Here is a 16,896-nt window from a genome sequence, read left to right on the forward strand (position 1 = left end):
CCTCTACGCCTCCCGCGCCAAAACAGGCCTCCGCTCAAAACCCAGGACCCCAAGAAAAATCTCATGCATCGGATGGGTATACATACATACAAACATCCAACCCTCGACTTAATTCCCCCAATTTCGTTATATTTGGTCCCTATTTTTTTCTCACGATCGCTCAATCGCAGGACCCAGAAGGGGTTCTGGGCCCACCGCAGGGCGGGCACATCGCAAGGCTGGAGTTCAAGAAGAGGATGGAGAGGGACGCCGGAGCTCGGGAGGCTTGTTCGGACCGGCAGGTCAAGGCAGGAGCAGGGAAGCGCCGCCGAGCCATTCGAGAAGTAATCAATTTTCTCGTTTCACATTTTCTCCATTTGAGTTTCTCTTATGTTTCGAATTATAATTGCGCATAGACCCCTGAAAAATGGCGCATTGGAACTTACTATGGCTGCTAGTGCAAGAGTAAAAGATTTTTTTTTAAAGAAAAAAAAGGTAATTGGCACTTAAATACCATATTGTTTCACTAACTCTGCCCTTAAATACCCCGAGTTGTAAAAAGTAGCACAAAAATACCCTAAGTTGTCCACGGTTAGAACCATGTTATAACACCGTCAACAGCCTCCAGTGAAGGGTGATAATAAATTGAAGGGTTAGGTAAAATTATAATTAAAGAAACAAATGGCGTGCACATGAGAATATTCCTTAGAATATTCTAACATCCAATTAACAGAAGGTAGCAATGTGCTACTTTTGAACAACTTAGGGTATTTTTATGCTATGTTTTACAACTCAAGGTATTTACGTGTAAAGTTAGCATAACAATAGGGTATTTAAGTGCCATTTAGCCAAAAAAAAAAAAAAAAAAATCACTCGGAGGATTTGTTAAAATCAAACCAGAGGGGTGATAAATTCCAAAACGCAATACTCATGGGGTCTATGTGCAATTAACCCATATATTTTTTTGGCAATCCTAAGTTTTTAGTTAGTGTTGTATTCTTTTACATTATGGATGTTTTGGTTAGAATTTTTTGGACCAATGAATGCATTAGAACTGTATACAGCTTCACTTACAACTCTTCTATTTCTGGCCTGTTTTGCTTTTGCAATAACTTTTCGGTGTTATAACAATATTATGGGAATAACACGCCCTATGTTGTGGAAGATACAGAATTCCAAACAAATCACATAACAATGATAATCACAAATGTGCACAGAGGTAACAGGTTTGAAATAAGTTGTACATTCTCAGGCATTAGTCTTTTTTTTTTTAATAATTTGAAGGGAGATGCGAGAATTATTATCATAAGGAATATTCAATCTCCAAATCCTCATCTCACGCATAGTGTATAGAAACTTTCCTGAAACAAAATCCCAAAATTCAGAATAATAAAGAAGGGTTAAGATTTAAGACTTGCCAAACACACTGATTCAAGAGTCAGCAATCTTTTGATACATCATTAATGTAATTTACATAAATGACTATATATTTTATCATTAAGAATGATGATTGAACTTTGGATTTGGATGGCTAGGCGAGGGTTGCGCCGGATACGATAGAGGGGCTGCTGGAGTATTTTCTTGATACCGATGCAAGGGAGCTCGAGTTTGAGATCTCCAGGTTGAGACAAAGGTAATATTGAATGCAGAATGCCACATTTTCTCATTTGAAGTGAATGTTAGTTAATGGAAAAAAGAAACTATTGAGATAATATGTTTTTCCTCTGTTTCTGACTGGTTTATGTGATAAAATTCTGATGAAATGTTCTAATTTTCTTGCTTCAGTTCATGGTTCATCATACTGCAGTCTTATGTGCTAACTGAAGTAATATTACTTCTAGTCTTCTATAGTGTTAGTTTTTATTTCTTTAAACTGTTTTGTTGTATGCTTTTGCAGATTAACCAAAGAATTCTTTGACCATATAAAGCTCGAACTTGGACAGCTGCGATTTGCTGTGAATAGAACACAGGTTTCAACTCGAGACCTAGAAACACTTGAATGAAAACTAATTATTACTTATTAGATAATAAAACTATCTGATTGCTTTTAGTAATGTATATTTTGAACTAATGTTTTTTTGAAGGAGATGGAAGATAGAATGATTGTGCTGGAGGCAATACAAAAGGTGTTGTTGGAAGGAACAGGTTTGTGACCGTCATATCGATATATAATGGTCAATATTTTTGAATCACAAAAACCTGCTCTGTTATTTGAAAGAACTTTCCATTATACCGTAACTATGTAGTCATAAGTATAGGATTCTAGTTTTATATTCTTACATTATGTCTTTCCCTCTCTCTCTGTAGAAGCATATGATAAAATGGAAAAGGACCTTGTATCAACAAAGGAAAAACTGATGAGAATATTGCAGTCGAAAGATAAGAAAACAACGGTATGGTTACTGAACCAGCAATTTATTTGTATTAAGCATTGTGTTGTGCTTATCTTAATAGCAAATTTTCCTGAAATTGATATAAGATCTATCTTTTGTCAGTTACTTGATATGGTAGAGCAAAATGAATTGAACAGATCGGTATTAGCCCTTCTCGATGAAAACATAGCAAGCGCAATCGAGAACAATCAGGTTAGTGCATTTGCTTAGAAAATGGTTTGAATTCATTTTATGTTCATATTGGGTGTGTCATAATTCCTGTATTCAACTGTTTTTTCTTGCAGAAAGAAGCTGCAGCTTATATGGAGAGTGTTCGTGCAACTATGCTGAAGTATATCACAGTGTAACTATGAAAATAACCGTTGTTGTGGATTCAAGCACGCATATTTAATATGATAGAGCGAGAGAGCAAGAGAAGAATGGAGGAAGAGAGATGCGAAAATTCGAAATTCATGGGTTTCATCTGTGAAGAATGTTTTGAATGCTTTTGGTTGATGGATGCAAGAGAAATTATTGAATGATTGTGATATGTAATTTAAAAATGCTTCCATCTTGCATCCTTCTCATTTAAAAGATAATGAATGAAATGTGAACTAAATAGCAAGAATTTGTATTTATATTTTGATGTTAAATCGAACCATGGAGTATACTTGTTAGATAACCATTCTATACAAACGCTTCCTAGATGTTTCTACTCCTTAAATAGGCTCTGGAAGACTTTTTACCCCCTTTTATTTATTTTATTTTATAAAAAAAAGTTGGTAAATATATTTTATTCCGGATGTTGAAGTAATTTATTTAGGAAATTATAAGCGTTTTTCCTGTGCTTGCATGGGTTTGTCTTACAAGTAAAAAATAAAAAAAAGGAATAGGGAGCGCGTAGAGGAAATCAAACTCATCTCATTAGCTTGGAAGGCTTGAAGTATGTTTTTTGTATTTATATTTGATTTATTTGGTCTCTATGGATTACTTCTTTTGTCATGTGCTTCTAAATTTAATTGTACTGGAATTTTTTTCCCTTTGGACTACTGCCTTTTCTTTTTGTATTTTTTTTTATATAATCTGTTTTTTATGAATGTAAGCATAGTAATGGTTTTAACCAAATAACTTATACTATATGACTAATTAAAATGAACATGATATCACTTTCAAATTTCACTGTAGTGTTATAATTCCATACCCCCCCAGTTAGGTTCTGTTTGGCAAAACTAGCTGAAAACTGCGAGATTATAGCTGAAAGTTGTTAAGCTAGCTGAAAGTTGTGAAATTGTAGCTGAAAGCTGATAGCTGTGTAGCTAGCTGATTGACTAGAGCTGTTTGGCAAAAGTAGCTGTACAAGTAGCTTAAATTTGTTAAATGACTAAAAAGGACATGTAATATTATTGATATAAAATTAAAATTATTAGGGGCAAAAATGGAAGAAAAAAAATTGGCAGCTCCTTCCCAAAGACAAACGCTATTTGAGGTAGCTTTCCAAAAGCTACTTACAAAAGACACAATCTTCAAAATAATCTCCTCCTATTTTTGATCACCAAACAGCTCTACCAGCTTATTGACAAAGTCAACAAGACACAATCTCTTAGATAAGACACAATCTCTTGTTGCCAAACAGTGTCTTACTCTTGGAAGACTTTTTTCTTCTATTTATTTTATAAAAAAGTCGTTAATTCCGGATTTTGAATTATTTCGTTGTAGAAGTTAGTAGTTTGGGCCATAAAACCAAACCCAAGCCCATGTATCTCGGCAGGCTCCTCGCTTCTCTAGCTTGTTCGGTTGTCCCTTTCCAAATGTACGGGTGTGGTCATGCGGAGCACGTTTACACGTCACTTCCCCCCAGATATTTTGTTCCCGCAGCCTCTTACCCTGTCCCAGCAGAAGCCTATCCCGCCACAACATTCCACACGTGGACTCTCTACAATAGCTCAAATCACTGTTCTCTGTTCACACCCAATCATCGAATCCACTCGCTGTTCCCTATTTTCCGTCATGGCGAGAACCCGGTAGTCAGTAACGGAAAGATCCGGAACCTGACAGCCACACACGGTTCCGATGTTCCGCCGTCACATCCTATAACAGTTAGATCAAAACCCAGAACCCTTCCCTCAACCAATAGGATCGACATTGTTTTCCTATTCACCAGCGCCTGCGGTGCACCAGACCGCTGCACAGAAAAGGATTTTCAGTATATACCCAAAGTTGTAAGCCCAGTTGTTTTTAAGCCCATCCGCTAAAGAAAATTTCAGGAGCTGGTGGGTCCGTAGGTAAATTGGAGCGGAACGTTGGGTTCATAATTGAAAATTCCCGCACAGAAATCGTTTTAAACAGGGCCCACCGCCACGACTCTCGGGCTCAATCGACGCATCAATCTCAGCAACCAAATATAAACCGTACGACCAAGATCAGACGGCTCGAGATAGTCCTCAGTCTCTCATCGAGCTCCTTATTGTCGAGAGAAAACCCTAGATCGAAAACATCGAAATTGACCGTTTCCTTCTGCCGCCAAAGGGAAAAGAGAGCAAAAATGGCGACTTTTTCGATCTAAAGATGGTGGATCGGCGATTCGTTGATCTACCTGCGATGATCGATGAGAATTCACGCGAGATCTGAGAAGAGACCGACGGTTTTGCGAAGGATCCGAGAGGAAACGATTGGTTCTAGGGTTTTCCCCTTCAGGACCCCTACGCCGACGCCGGCGTCGATGCCGACAGTCGGAACGAGGCGGTCTACGAGAGTGTTCGTCCCCAAGCAGCAGCAGCGGCGATCGATATCCGGCGACGGCGATCCTGCCAGAGTTCTCCGATCGGGGAAGCGGTTCGCGATCTCGACGGATGATGGGAGAGAGTGGTTGAAGGTGTTTGGAGGCGTCGATGGCGATGAAGTGGATCTGGATCGGCTGAAAACGAAGGCAAATAACGTTAGAAAAAGATTGGAGAAGGAGAGACATGAGATTGAGAAGGGAATTGAGGCGGAAAAGTCGTTTGGGATCGTCTACAGTCGAAAGAGGCGGAGAACGACGTCGAACGATGACAAAAATCACAAATTTGGGATCGTTTTCCAGCGCAAGCACAGGAGGAAGGAGCAAAAGGTGAGGACTGTAGTTGAACGGGTAACCGAAGAACCGCAAACAGATTGGGTATTTAGGGGATTTGGTGTTGATGAGTGTTCGCGGGTTTTTGCGGAGAAATTTGGGATTTTGGACAATGATCTTTGGAGGGGAGTGGAGTGTGGCCAAGTAGTTCTTGCTGTGCTTGTCGATTCATCTGTTGTTTTTAGTTCGAACAGGCTCGGGCATTTTCTTATTTTAGTTATGAATTGGATGAGAAGAGCTAGAGTTGAAGTGAGTGATCTTGTTGCATTTCTCTTCGGGAGGTCAATATGTAGTGTTTTCTCCCAGAATGGTATTCATTTCGTACCGATTCAGCATCAGGAAAATGTAAGTTTTTTTTAGTATTTCCAGTGACCTTAGAATTGGTTCCCCTTTAATTGACGTTGCTATGTTATTTTGTTGTTCAGAGTATCCTGTATAGAAATTCTCCAGCTGGCTGTGGGTTCTGCAAGATTTACGGTGCCAGAGAGTTTGTTCCCCTGTTATCTGTTGATTACCCTGCTCTTCCTTCTTATTTCAAGCTTTTGCATGCAGTTATAATTGTTAGGTCCCATTATCTCCCAAGAGTTCTTCGTTCAGAACAGTTGGCTCACGTGATTGAAAATTCCTTGGTTGTTTATGTTGATGATAGTCCTTTGGAGATGAGGGTTTCAGGCACTGAGTTCACTGTTTCTGAAACTCCCGCTGTGAAGATGGTTGAATTGCCAGCTCTTGAGGACTCTTTTGTACCGGGTTCACCAAAATCAGTGATCACAAATGGTTCCCCGATTAGGAGGCATCAGAGGAAGAGGAGTTCATTGAAGAACCATAGAACCTACAGTCTTTCATCGACAAGATTACGTTTTGGTTCATTTGGCGCCAGTCAGAATAGCTCCTTTATTTCTTCAACAGCCAAGCGGGACTTTGCAGTGTCTCCTGTCAGTGTGAAACCCATAGATTCTTCCCTTTCTGACTTGTATAGTGCACAAGAGGAGAGTGATGTTGCTTCATCTCCGGGGTCTTGTTCAAAGCTAAGGAAGTCAGGAGGGACAAATATTTGCGTTGAAAAGATGAAGGATTTGAAGCATGCACTGGCGGAGGTGAGGCAGAATATCGACTCAGCATGCTGCAATGTCAATATCTTGGTTGCTGACGCTGAAAAAGGTTGGCGTGAAGATGGGGCCCGAGTTGTGCTGGAAATGTCTGAATCTCAAGAGTGGTATTTGGCAGTTAAGAGAGGAAATGTGACGAGGTTCCTGTACAAGCCTCAAGATCTTAAACTTTGTAGTGTAAATAAATTCACTCATGCCTATATATGGAGTGGTGGCGGGGAGGATGGTTGGAAGCTTGAGTTCTGTGATAAGTGGAATTGGCATGTCTTCAAAGAGTTGCATATGGAATGCAGGAATCGTAACTTTCAAGATGCTTATGTGAAGGTAATCCCAATACCAGGGGTCAGGGAGGTTTCTGGTTATGAGGATGTTGCCGTGCCTTCTTTTACACGCCCTGATGTATATCTTGAAGTTATAGAGGATGAAGTTGATAGAGCTCTAGCAAGTGAAATTCCATACTATGATATGGATTCAGCGGATGAGGAGTGGCTGCTAAACCTTAACTCCAACTTGTCAGATGCACTGGGTGATTATTCAAGTTATATCTCCGATGAAAAATTTGAGACAATAATATTTGCTTTGGAAAAAGATGCATATAGACGTCGGAATGATCCTTCTGAGAAGGAAAGAGCAGTTGATCTTTTTCAAAGTTTGGGAACGAGGGATGTTGTGTCTGCTATATATGATTATTGGCTACAGAAGCGAAAGCAAAAACGTGCACCCTTGGCTAGGGTTTTCCAGGTAACAATGACATTCTGAAGATGATAATTATTTTGCATATGGTTTGACTATTTTGTTGTAACACTTAAAACATGATATGTATCAGGGCCCACCCTTGAGAAGAACACCGGTAATACATAAGCCATTTTTTCGGAAGAAGCGATCTTTTAAGAGGCAGCGGAGCCAGGCTGAACGGAACCAGGCTGAATGGAACCAGGCTGGGAGAGGCAAGCCGGACCTGTTCTTGCAAGGTACCACTTCGCAATTGCATTTACCTTTAATATGATGCAACCAAATGTTGAAATCAATTATTCTAGTATGACCATGTGCTTCTGTTGGGATTGCCCTTAAAAGAATAGCCAAGATTTACCTCCATTATCTGCCTGATGCTTCTTGAGTTAAACAGCTCATTTGTTTAAAACCCCGTTCATCTACGAATCAAATTTAGACATTTACAAATCAAATTTAGACATGCGTATGTTTCCATCATGCTTAAAGACAATAGTAAATAATGTAAACACATCATTCTTTGCAGTATTTTTTCTGTATGGTAAAATTGTGATTGTCAATATTGAAATCTATGATGCAGTGCTATGAAGAATTAGAATAAAATAGATTTCTAAAGAGAATTAAGAAATTGGTTAAGCTGCAAAAAATTGATATCCAATGAGAAAGAACGCTTCTTTTTCCTTGCCTGAACCAAAGTGTTGAAGTTAAGTTTTGATTTTGAATATTTGGAATATCAGAAACACTTACCTCGCATTCCCTTCTATCTTTCTATCTCCCTTTCCGTTTGTCTCTGTTTTTAGTTTTCATTTCTCTTCTTCAGTCAACATGAATGGGGCTTGCTTTTTCAAGGAAATGATGTCATACAATTTCATAAAGTATGGCAAATGGAAAGGAAGTTGGGTTGAGATCTAACTTTCCATCAGTGTCTTGAATTGTCATCATATCATTTTTTATTTTCTTTAAGAATCTTAGTAAACATTGTCTTAAATGTGTTTGTGGACGTATATAGTTTCTAATATAGACTCCTGATATAGAGTTCATATCCTCGGTGTCCACTATTCAATTTGAGGGAGCCTGATCCCACCAAACTTGATGTCCAATAATTAGAGAAGAATCCCCTGTAAGAGCAGTACACATACATTAAAACTATCTTACGATGCAGATCAATAATTTATTAATTCATGAAATTGGGACCAACGAATCTAAAATTAACTGATCACACTAATAAAACTGTGAAAAAATCCGCTGCATACCTTCAAGTTTAATATTTTCCAAAAGCTTAACCCCTTAATTGAACAGCAATGTAGGATATTCTTTCTCAAACCCGGTTGGATCTAGATTCGGTATGGTCTTCTGTTGCAATAATGTTTTCTTAATCCGATTATCATAGTGGACGTTGTTGAGTGATATGATCAAATTCACCAGGAAGTGAACTATCATTTGCTGTAAATACTTGTCCAGCCATTAAAGAGTTTTGTGAATTTGACTTATTCTGGAACTCTATTCAACCCTGCTTGAATTTTTTTAAACCTTATGATTTCCCTATCTTCGGTCATACTGAGTGATAAATCCTCAGTAAATTTCTTGAGTAGATCTTGAAATTCCATGGTAAAGGGAACTTGACTTTTACCCCTTGCTGCTCTATGTTAACTTGCATTGGGCAACCGACCAGATAACGCAGCTGAAATTCTAGTTAATCTCAAACTTAACGTTGCTAACCTACTTTGTCAAAAATCAGAACCAAGGTGTTCTTGTTATCTTTTCTAAGTGCAACGGTCTAATTCAAAGGTTTGAAATGAGGGCAAAGTTGTGTTTTGAAATGCATGAGAGGTGCTATAAACTTGATGGCCTGCTTGGAGTGCAGTATAGTTTGCTCAGTTGAGATATCTAACTAGGAGGCTAGAAGAGTATAAAAGTACTTATGAAAGAGAGGAATCTATTCTTGAGAAATCATAACCAGATAACTTAAAATAATTCATCGAAACTCTTTAGCTGTTCTTTGCATTACCTATAATCTTCATTCTTTTCTCTACATTTTCAGGTCTCAGAGTAAGTTTTAGGAAAAGAACCCAGAAGAGAAAATTTCAAGAATGATGTCTTTAAAGGTGATATTTCATTTTCAATGTATCTGCTGGTCCCAGGATAATTTCCATCTGAAGCGGCCAATAAATAAACTTTCCATTTAAAGAAATCATTATTTATATGATCTATTTTATGACCAAATTGCTGGATTTCTGAGAGCTCTTGGATAGTAGCCGCAAGAACGCCAAGCAATCTATTCTTGACCACCTATTTGCATGGGTTACTTGTTCATATAAATTAGGTAGTCAGGTAGTCTCATGGTTTGCCGAGTTTTTATAGCCCATCAGTTCAAGCATTTTCCTTTCAGTTCGGCGGATTTTAAGCTCATCAACTTTCATTTATGGTACCATTCTTGATTTCTTTGTTCACACGCAGTCAAATTCTGATCCCTTGCCGTAAAATTTAACCATTTCTGATGTTTTTTCCCCCTGTGATGCAGCTCAGCAAGCGGAGGTCCGAAAAGTTCAGGAAGCAGAAGATGCTGCGAGTAGAGCTGTTGAGTATGCGACCCGACTTCGCAGCAGAGCTCAGAAACTAATGGCAAATGCTGATCTAGCAGCATACAAGGCTGCCATGGCTCTCAGAATTGCTGAACTCATTCGGGTATCATCATCACCATCATCACCATCATCACCATCAAAATCTCCTGATCTCGATTCTTCCATTCTCTTAGACTGAAATGCCGGAGGCAGACAGTTTTTTTGTGTACAGGATCATCGAAAATAAGCTGGTGTTTTATTTTTATTTGACGAGAATACACGTTTATGTGTAGTCAAAGGTGGTGATTCTGGGCAGTTTTTTGACTGTTTTTTATGGCTGGGGCACAAGTAGGGGGCTGTTTTTTTTTTATTAAGAAGCCAATTTTGAGGTGGGAGGTCCAGAATTTGCGCTCTCAGGAAAATTGTAATTTTGTACAGAGATAGGTGTTGGTAGATTTTCTTCTGTATTATTTTGTCTAATGAAAAGTTGTACGCTGATTTTTCCTATGGGTCGTCTCAGCTTATAGGGGACAATTATGGCTGGGGTGAAAAAAAAAAAAAGAAAGATAAAAAAAGCTGGGGATAGGAAATATAAAAAGGACAGTGCTCTGCAAGCACTGTTTCTTAACACTCTTTTGTGTCTGTCATTTTGCTATCTCGTTTCTGCTTTTTCTATGGTTATATATCTCTTCTAAAGCATAAAAAAGAATTTAAGTTAATATTTGCCGCAAGTGGCCTTCACTCGTGCTGTGTGGGGGCATGTGTCGTGGCTAGCTGTCCTCTTTTAGAAAATAATCACGGACTCAATGTAGCATGTAGAATTTTAAAAAATCTGTTTAAAAGTTGGTGGCTAGCAAAATCCGAACTTGGGTTGCTTTGATACCACATCCAAGGTCCCTACCGCTACACCAAAAGTTTAAGTTATTGGTGAGAATTAGTTGTTATATTTTTATGTATAATAGAAATTAATTGTCATTGGGTCAGAGTAGAAATAGACGATGAAAAATCGTGGGTAAGAATATCGAGAATTTTAAAATATGTGCAACTTATAGTCATGTGGTCCAAATGGACAATAACAAAGAAAAATCATGAATATAGCCTATGAAATCGTGGGTTTTTATAATACTTATACTTAATTGTCTTTGTATTGAAATAGATAAAAATTAGTAAATAATGAGTTATCGCTCATGAAAATAGCAAAATTTATAATAAAGTATATTTAATTGTCATTATGTCTAATCAAACAAAATTGACAAATCATAGGTTATAGTCAATGACAACGCAAATGTTCAAACATGTATACTTAATTACATACGGATTGAAATATACAAAAAATGACAAAAAATCAACAAAAAAACGTGAGTTGGTCATGAAAATCGCGAATTTTAAAATAAGACTACCTACTTGTCATTTGGTCAAAACAGAAAAATGGACAAAATCGTAGGTTAGTTCATGAATATCATGAATTTTTAAATAAACATATACATGAATGTCGTTTGGTGGGAATAGACAAAAATGGACAAAAATCGTAGGTTAGCCCATAGAAATAGCAAATAAGGAACAGCATGCTATTGAGTTGAAATAGATGAAAATGAACAAAGAAATCATGGCCATGACAATTAGGAAATTTCAGCTACCTTTACTTTAATGACCATTGTGTCGAAATGGACAAAAATGAATAAATGATGGGTTATAATATCCTACGAAAATCCTGAATTTTGAAGTACACTTACTTAATTTTCAATTGATCGAAGTAGACAAAAAGCAACAAAGTTCACGAATTATAGCCTGCGAAAATCATGAATTTTGAAATACATATATGTTATAGCCATTTGATTGAAATAAATAACAAAAGAGAAAAATTGCCTATGAAAACACAAATATTGGAATGCGCATACTTAATTGCCTTTGGGTTAAAATTGATAAAATTCATGAATTACAGTTCATGAAAATTGTGATTTTTGAAATAAGAGTACTTAATTGCCATGTGGTCAAAACGAGAAGTTTGAAGCATGTGTACTAATTTTTTTGGCAAGCACGTGTACTTAATTGTTTTTGGCTTGAAATAGAAACATTGATAAAAACGTGAACTATAGCTCATGAAAATTATTATTTCATCAAAACAGACAAAAATAGGCAAAAATCGTAGGTTATAACAAATAAAAATCGTAAATTATGAACAAAATGTTTTTGAGTTGTAATAGATGAAAATGAACAAAAACCGCGGGTTACAGCCCATGAAAATCTAGAATTTTTAGCTACACTTTCTTAGGGCATTGTGTTGAAAGGGAAAAAAATGAACAAAATTGTGTGTTATAATATCTTATGGAAAATGCTAAATTTTCAAAGTACACCTCATTTGATCGAAAGGGACAAAAATGAGAAAACAAAATCATTGGTTATAGCCCATGGAAATCGAGAATTTTAAAATACGCGTAAATCATAGCCATTTTGATCGAAACAAACATAACAAAGAAAACTCATGGGTTATAGCTAAGGAAATTGTGAGTTTTGAACTACATATAATTTGGATTGAAATAGACAAAGATTGACAAAAGACGTGGGTTACAGTTCATGAAAATCACGAATTTTGAAATAAGCATACTTAATCGTGATGAGATACAAACGGATAAAAAAAACAAAAACCGTGGATTATTATTCTGTTGTACACAAGCCTTTATGATTGAGGTTACCCGTTTGCATGCGGGGTGTTCTGGTGAAATGTTTAGGTCGCCATTGACATAAGCTGTGATACGATATGAGCATCAACTGTGAACAACACACGAAGAGGAAGATTTTGGCGAACTCAAGCTCAGGTTTTTGGATTTGATTCAGATACATTGTGCGCCACCCTTTCCCTCGTCAATGAACCAAAAGTAGAACAATTTTCATGACAAATGCGCTAACCAATGACCAAGTCCCAACAGAATGAAGGTAAACCAAATGAAACATCAAGCACAGGAACAATCACGCGAAAATCTAAACAAAACAAGGATGAGAATTTGTTCTCTGTCACTAGCTCGAGCTGGGAGTAAACCAGACGGCAGGCTGCCGTCCTGGAATCGACCCAAAGTCCGCAACAAAATCCCTCAATGGCTCGATACTCCCATCTCCGACATCAAAAACCCCAGCATCACGAAAGGTACCAGCAACATCCCCCACGGAATTCAACCCATGATCAAGAAAGCAAACACGGTTCCCTCTGAACACACCACCGTCGTCACTCTCCGCCATCATCGGTATCGTTCGGTTCAATCCAAGAAACAATACCCAGCTCCCCAGTCCCTTTCGGTTCGATCGAAGAACCACCCGTTTCCGCCATCAGCTTAAAGACCTCGAACCCTGTCGTCGCCTTGTTGACATATAATTTCTCACCACAAGCAGCAAAACCCCATCCATTTCTACGTACCAAGTAACATTTTTCTTCTCTCCCGATGAATGGAGGCGCCCGAGTGACGACGACCCGAGCAAGCTCTGTCAGTTGCCCATCATCATAGCCCAGAGTGGAAACCCTTCTGAATCCGTCGACAACGTGAAGTCTTCCATTGTGATAGAGAGCATTATGGTAGGTGCAGCCACCTTTGATTAGATACCTCGACGGTCTGAGGTTACAATGAGAGCCGTTACAAGGCGTCTCCCTGCAGATTGATACCTCGACGGTCGGATTCGAGTCGGATGCTGAGACGACTTGGGATGATTTAACATGCGAGGCCGGTAATAGTCTTTTCGCTTGTAGGAACAGTGGCGTAGCCAGGGTATTCTTGCCCTAGGCAGCTGCCCAGGGCAAGAATATCCCGCCATTGTCACCCTCCCTCCTCTCCGCTTCCCCTCTCTTCTTCCTCATCTCCTTCCTCTCTTCAACTTTGTCGAGCATTTCCCTGATCTTCTGCCTCTCCCACGACCTCTCCCTCCTCCCTCTCCCGCGCCTCCCTCCTCTCTCTCACTGAGCTCCTCATACTCGTAGAACATTTTTATTTTTCGCCCAGGGCAAAAAATAATCCTGGCTACGTCACTACTTGCAGGCTAAACTGATGCACATTTTCAGATACATCATAAAGTCTGAAATGGTATCGGAATCGATCATAAAGTCTGAAATGGTATCGGAATCGAACAACGGAAATTAAATAACCGCACAATATATATAATGTGAGTAAATAAAAAAAAAAAAAAAAAAAACAAAACAAAAACCGATGAGAGCATAAAGGTGCAAATTGGGGAAACTATAAAAGTACAAATTTTGGAAAAATATGAGGTATTTAAGTGCTGAGAAAACCAAACTTCCAATCTTCGCCGAGAGCTTTCTGGTCGCTTCTAAAATCTCCCCATTCAAAAAGTATTAAAATCCCAAAAGCTTTGAGCAGCAGCATCAGATGCTGCTTCTTCTTCCCCATTCCTCTCGTCTCTCTCCTCCCTCAATCTCTCTCCAAAATGAGAAAACAAAATCATTGGTTATAGCCCATGGAAATCGAGAATTTTAAAATACGCGTAAATCATAGCCATTTTGATCGAAACAAACATAACAAAGAAAACTCATGGGTTATAGCTAAGGAAATTGTGAGTTTTGAACTACATATAATTTGGATTGAAATAGACAAAGATTGACAAAAGACGTGGGTTACAGTTCATGAAAATCACGAATTTTGAAATAAGCATACTTAATCGTGATGAGATACAAACGGATAAAAAAAACAAAAACCGTGGATTATTATTCTGTTGTACACAAGCCTTTATGATTGAGGTTACCCGTTTGCATGCGGGGTGTTCTGGTGAAATGTTTAGGTCGCCATTGACATAAGCTGTGATACGATATGAGCATCAACTGTGAACAACACACGAAGAGGAAGATTTTGGCGAACTCAAGCTCAGGTTTTTGGATTTGATTCAGATACATTGTGCGCCACCCTTTCCCTCGTCAATGAACCAAAAGTAGAACAATTTTCATGACAAATGCGCTAACCAATGACCAAGTCCCAACAGAATGAAGGTAAACCAAATGAAACATCAAGCACAGGAACAATCACGCGAAAATCTAAACAAAACAAGGATGAGAATTTGTTCTCTGTCACTAGCTCGAGCTGGGAGTAAACCAGACGGCAGGCTGCCGTCCTGGAATCGACCCAAAGTCCGCAACAAAATCCCTCAATGGCTCGATACTCCCATCTCCGACATCAAAAACCCCAGCATCACGAAAGGTACCAGCAACATCCCCCACGGAATTCAACCCATGATCAAGAAAGCAAACACGGTTCCCTCTGAACACACCACCGTCGTCACTCTCCGCCATCATCGGTATCGTTCGGTTCAATCCAAGAAACAATACCCAGCTCCCCAGTCCCTTTCGGTTCGATCGAAGAACCACCCGTTTCCGCCATCAGCTTAAAGACCTCGAACCCTGTCGTCGCCTTGTTGACATATAATTTCTCACCACAAGCAGCAAAACCCCATCCATTTCTACGTACCAAGTAACATTTTTCTTCTCTCCCGATGAATGGAGGCGCCCGAGTGACGACGACCCGAGCAAGCTCTGTCAGTTGCCCATCATCATAGCCCAGAGTGGAAACCCTTCTGAATCCGTCGACAACGTGAAGTCTTCCATTGTGATAGAGAGCATTATGGTAGGTGCAGCCACCTTTGATTAGATACCTCGACGGTCTGAGGTTACAATGAGAGCCGTTACAAGGCGTCTCCCTGCAGATTGATACCTCGACGGTCGGATTCGAGTCGGATGCTGAGACGACTTGGGATGATTTAACATGCGAGGCCGGTAATAGTCTTTTCGCTTGTAGGAACAGTGGCGTAGCCAGGGTATTCTTGCCCTAGGCAGCTGCCCAGGGCAAGAATATCCCGCCATTGTCACCCTCCCTCCTCTCCGCTTCCCCTCTCTTCTTCCTCATCTCCTTCCTCTCTTCAACTTTGTCGAGCATTTCCCTGATCTTCTGCCTCTCCCACGACCTCTCCCTCCTCCCTCTCCCGCGCCTCCCTCCTCTCTCTCACTGAGCTCCTCATACCCGTAGACCATATTTATTTTTCGTCCAGAGCAAAAAATAATCCTGGCTACACTACTATAGGAAGAAAACAAAGCGGCTCATTTTCTTGCGAAAATGTTGGTGCTCATAATGTTGGTCTCAATTCATGGTTGAACTCTGATTTTCTCCTCCGCGAGATGCGTGCTGATGTTTCGAATTCTCTTTAAATGTAATTTCGTGAGTTTTCAAAAAAAAAAAAAAAAAAAAAAAAAAAAAAAATTTAAAAAAAAAAAAAAAAAAAAAAAAAAAACAAAACAAAAACCGATGAGAGCATAAAGGTGCAAATTGGGGAAACTATAAAAGTACAAATTTTGGAAAAATATGAGGTATTTAAGTGCTGAGAAAACCAAACTTCCAATCTTCGCCGAGAGCTTTCTGGTCGCTTCTAAAATCTCCCCATTCAAAAAGTATTAAAATCCCAAAAGCTTTGAGCAGCAGCATCAGATGCTGCTTCTTCTTCCCCATTCCTCTCGTCTCTCTCCTCCCTCAATCTCTCTCCGCTCCGCCGCCGCCGCCGCCATGCACAACAGCTCAAGCTCAACCCAAACCCAAACCCACAAAGACTCCGACGTCCCCATCAAAGTTAAGGAAGCGATCACCTACCACGATCGAACCAAGCACTCTCTCACATCCGGCTACGCCCGCGGCCCAGTGGGCCTGGACTGGGCCAACCAGCCCAACCCATTTCTCAAACACCTCTCCTCCCCCAACCTCCCTCTCCCCTTCGACAACCTCGACCCCCAACCCCACGATTCCCCATTTTACCCCTCCCTCTTCTCCTCATTCCCTTTGCCTCCCCAGCCTCTATCTGCGAGTTTCATTTCTCGATTACTCTATGACTCTCTAGCTCTCTCCGCGTGGAAATCAACTGGGTTCTCAACCTGGTCACTTAGAGTGAACCCCAGCAGCGGAAACCTTCATCCCACTGAAACCCATGTCTTCTTTCCTCCGATTCCCTCGCTTTCGGCTTCGCCGGTGCTTGCGCATTATTTGCCCAAAACCCATTCGATG

The 16,896-nt window shown here is 39.5% G+C and overlaps 3 protein-coding genes across 4 annotated transcripts in view; all 3 read left to right on the forward strand.

Annotated features, from left to right (window-relative positions):
- Positions 2 to 3,009, forward strand: LOC109825445 (the record flags this gene model as incomplete). The annotated part of the gene is made up of 8 exons (XM_020392299.1): positions 2 to 76; positions 171 to 323; positions 1,515 to 1,612; positions 1,877 to 1,949; positions 2,064 to 2,124; positions 2,287 to 2,372; positions 2,475 to 2,564; positions 2,657 to 3,009. Coding segments are annotated over 8 exons (699 nt in total), but the record flags the coding sequence as incomplete, so codon positions are not given.
- LOC109824912 lies at positions 4,753 to 10,420 on the forward strand. Of its 2 annotated transcripts, XM_020391543.1 has the most exons (5): positions 4,753 to 5,805; positions 5,886 to 7,310; positions 7,396 to 7,540; positions 9,340 to 9,403; positions 9,820 to 9,955. In XM_020391543.1, exons 1-4 carry the CDS (start codon positions 4,957 to 4,959, stop codon positions 9,390 to 9,392), a joined length of 2,472 nt encoding a protein of 823 aa, XP_020247132.1. In that variant the 5' UTR covers positions 4,753 to 4,956; the 3' UTR covers positions 9,393 to 9,403; positions 9,820 to 9,955. The 2 variants fall into 2 exon arrangements, with proteins under 2 accessions (XP_020247132.1, XP_020247131.1); XM_020391542.1 differs by lacking the exon at positions 9,340 to 9,403 and having other exon boundaries at positions 4,760 to 5,805; positions 9,820 to 10,420.
- LOC109826140 overlaps positions 16,170 to 16,896 on the forward strand; it is a 14,868-nt gene continuing 14,141 nt past the window's right edge. The window contains 1 exon segment of the mRNA XM_020393120.1: positions 16,170 to 16,894. Coding sequence (XP_020248709.1) covers positions 16,330 to 16,894 — 565 coding nt within the window. The 5' untranslated portion in view covers positions 16,170 to 16,329.

This window comes from Asparagus officinalis, chromosome 10 (genome assembly GCF_001876935.1).
Source record: "Asparagus officinalis chromosome 10, Aspof.V1, whole genome shotgun sequence".
NCBI lineage: Eukaryota > Viridiplantae > Streptophyta > Magnoliopsida > Asparagales > Asparagaceae > Asparagus > Asparagus officinalis.

Excerpts from the sequence above, each read along its gene's own strand:
- LOC109824912 (XM_020391542.1), top strand. The coding sequence starts at position 4,957 with ATGAGAATTCACGCGAGATCTGAGAAGAGACCGACGGTTTTGCGAAGG. Across the intron at positions 5,806-5,885 it reads CGATTCAGCATCAGGAAAAT|AGTATCCTGTATAGAAATTC; the intron begins GTAAGTTTTTTT and ends TTTGTTGTTCAG. Across the intron at positions 7,541-9,819 it reads GCCGGACCTGTTCTTGCAAG|CTCAGCAAGCGGAGGTCCGA; the intron begins GTACCACTTCGC and ends CCTGTGATGCAG.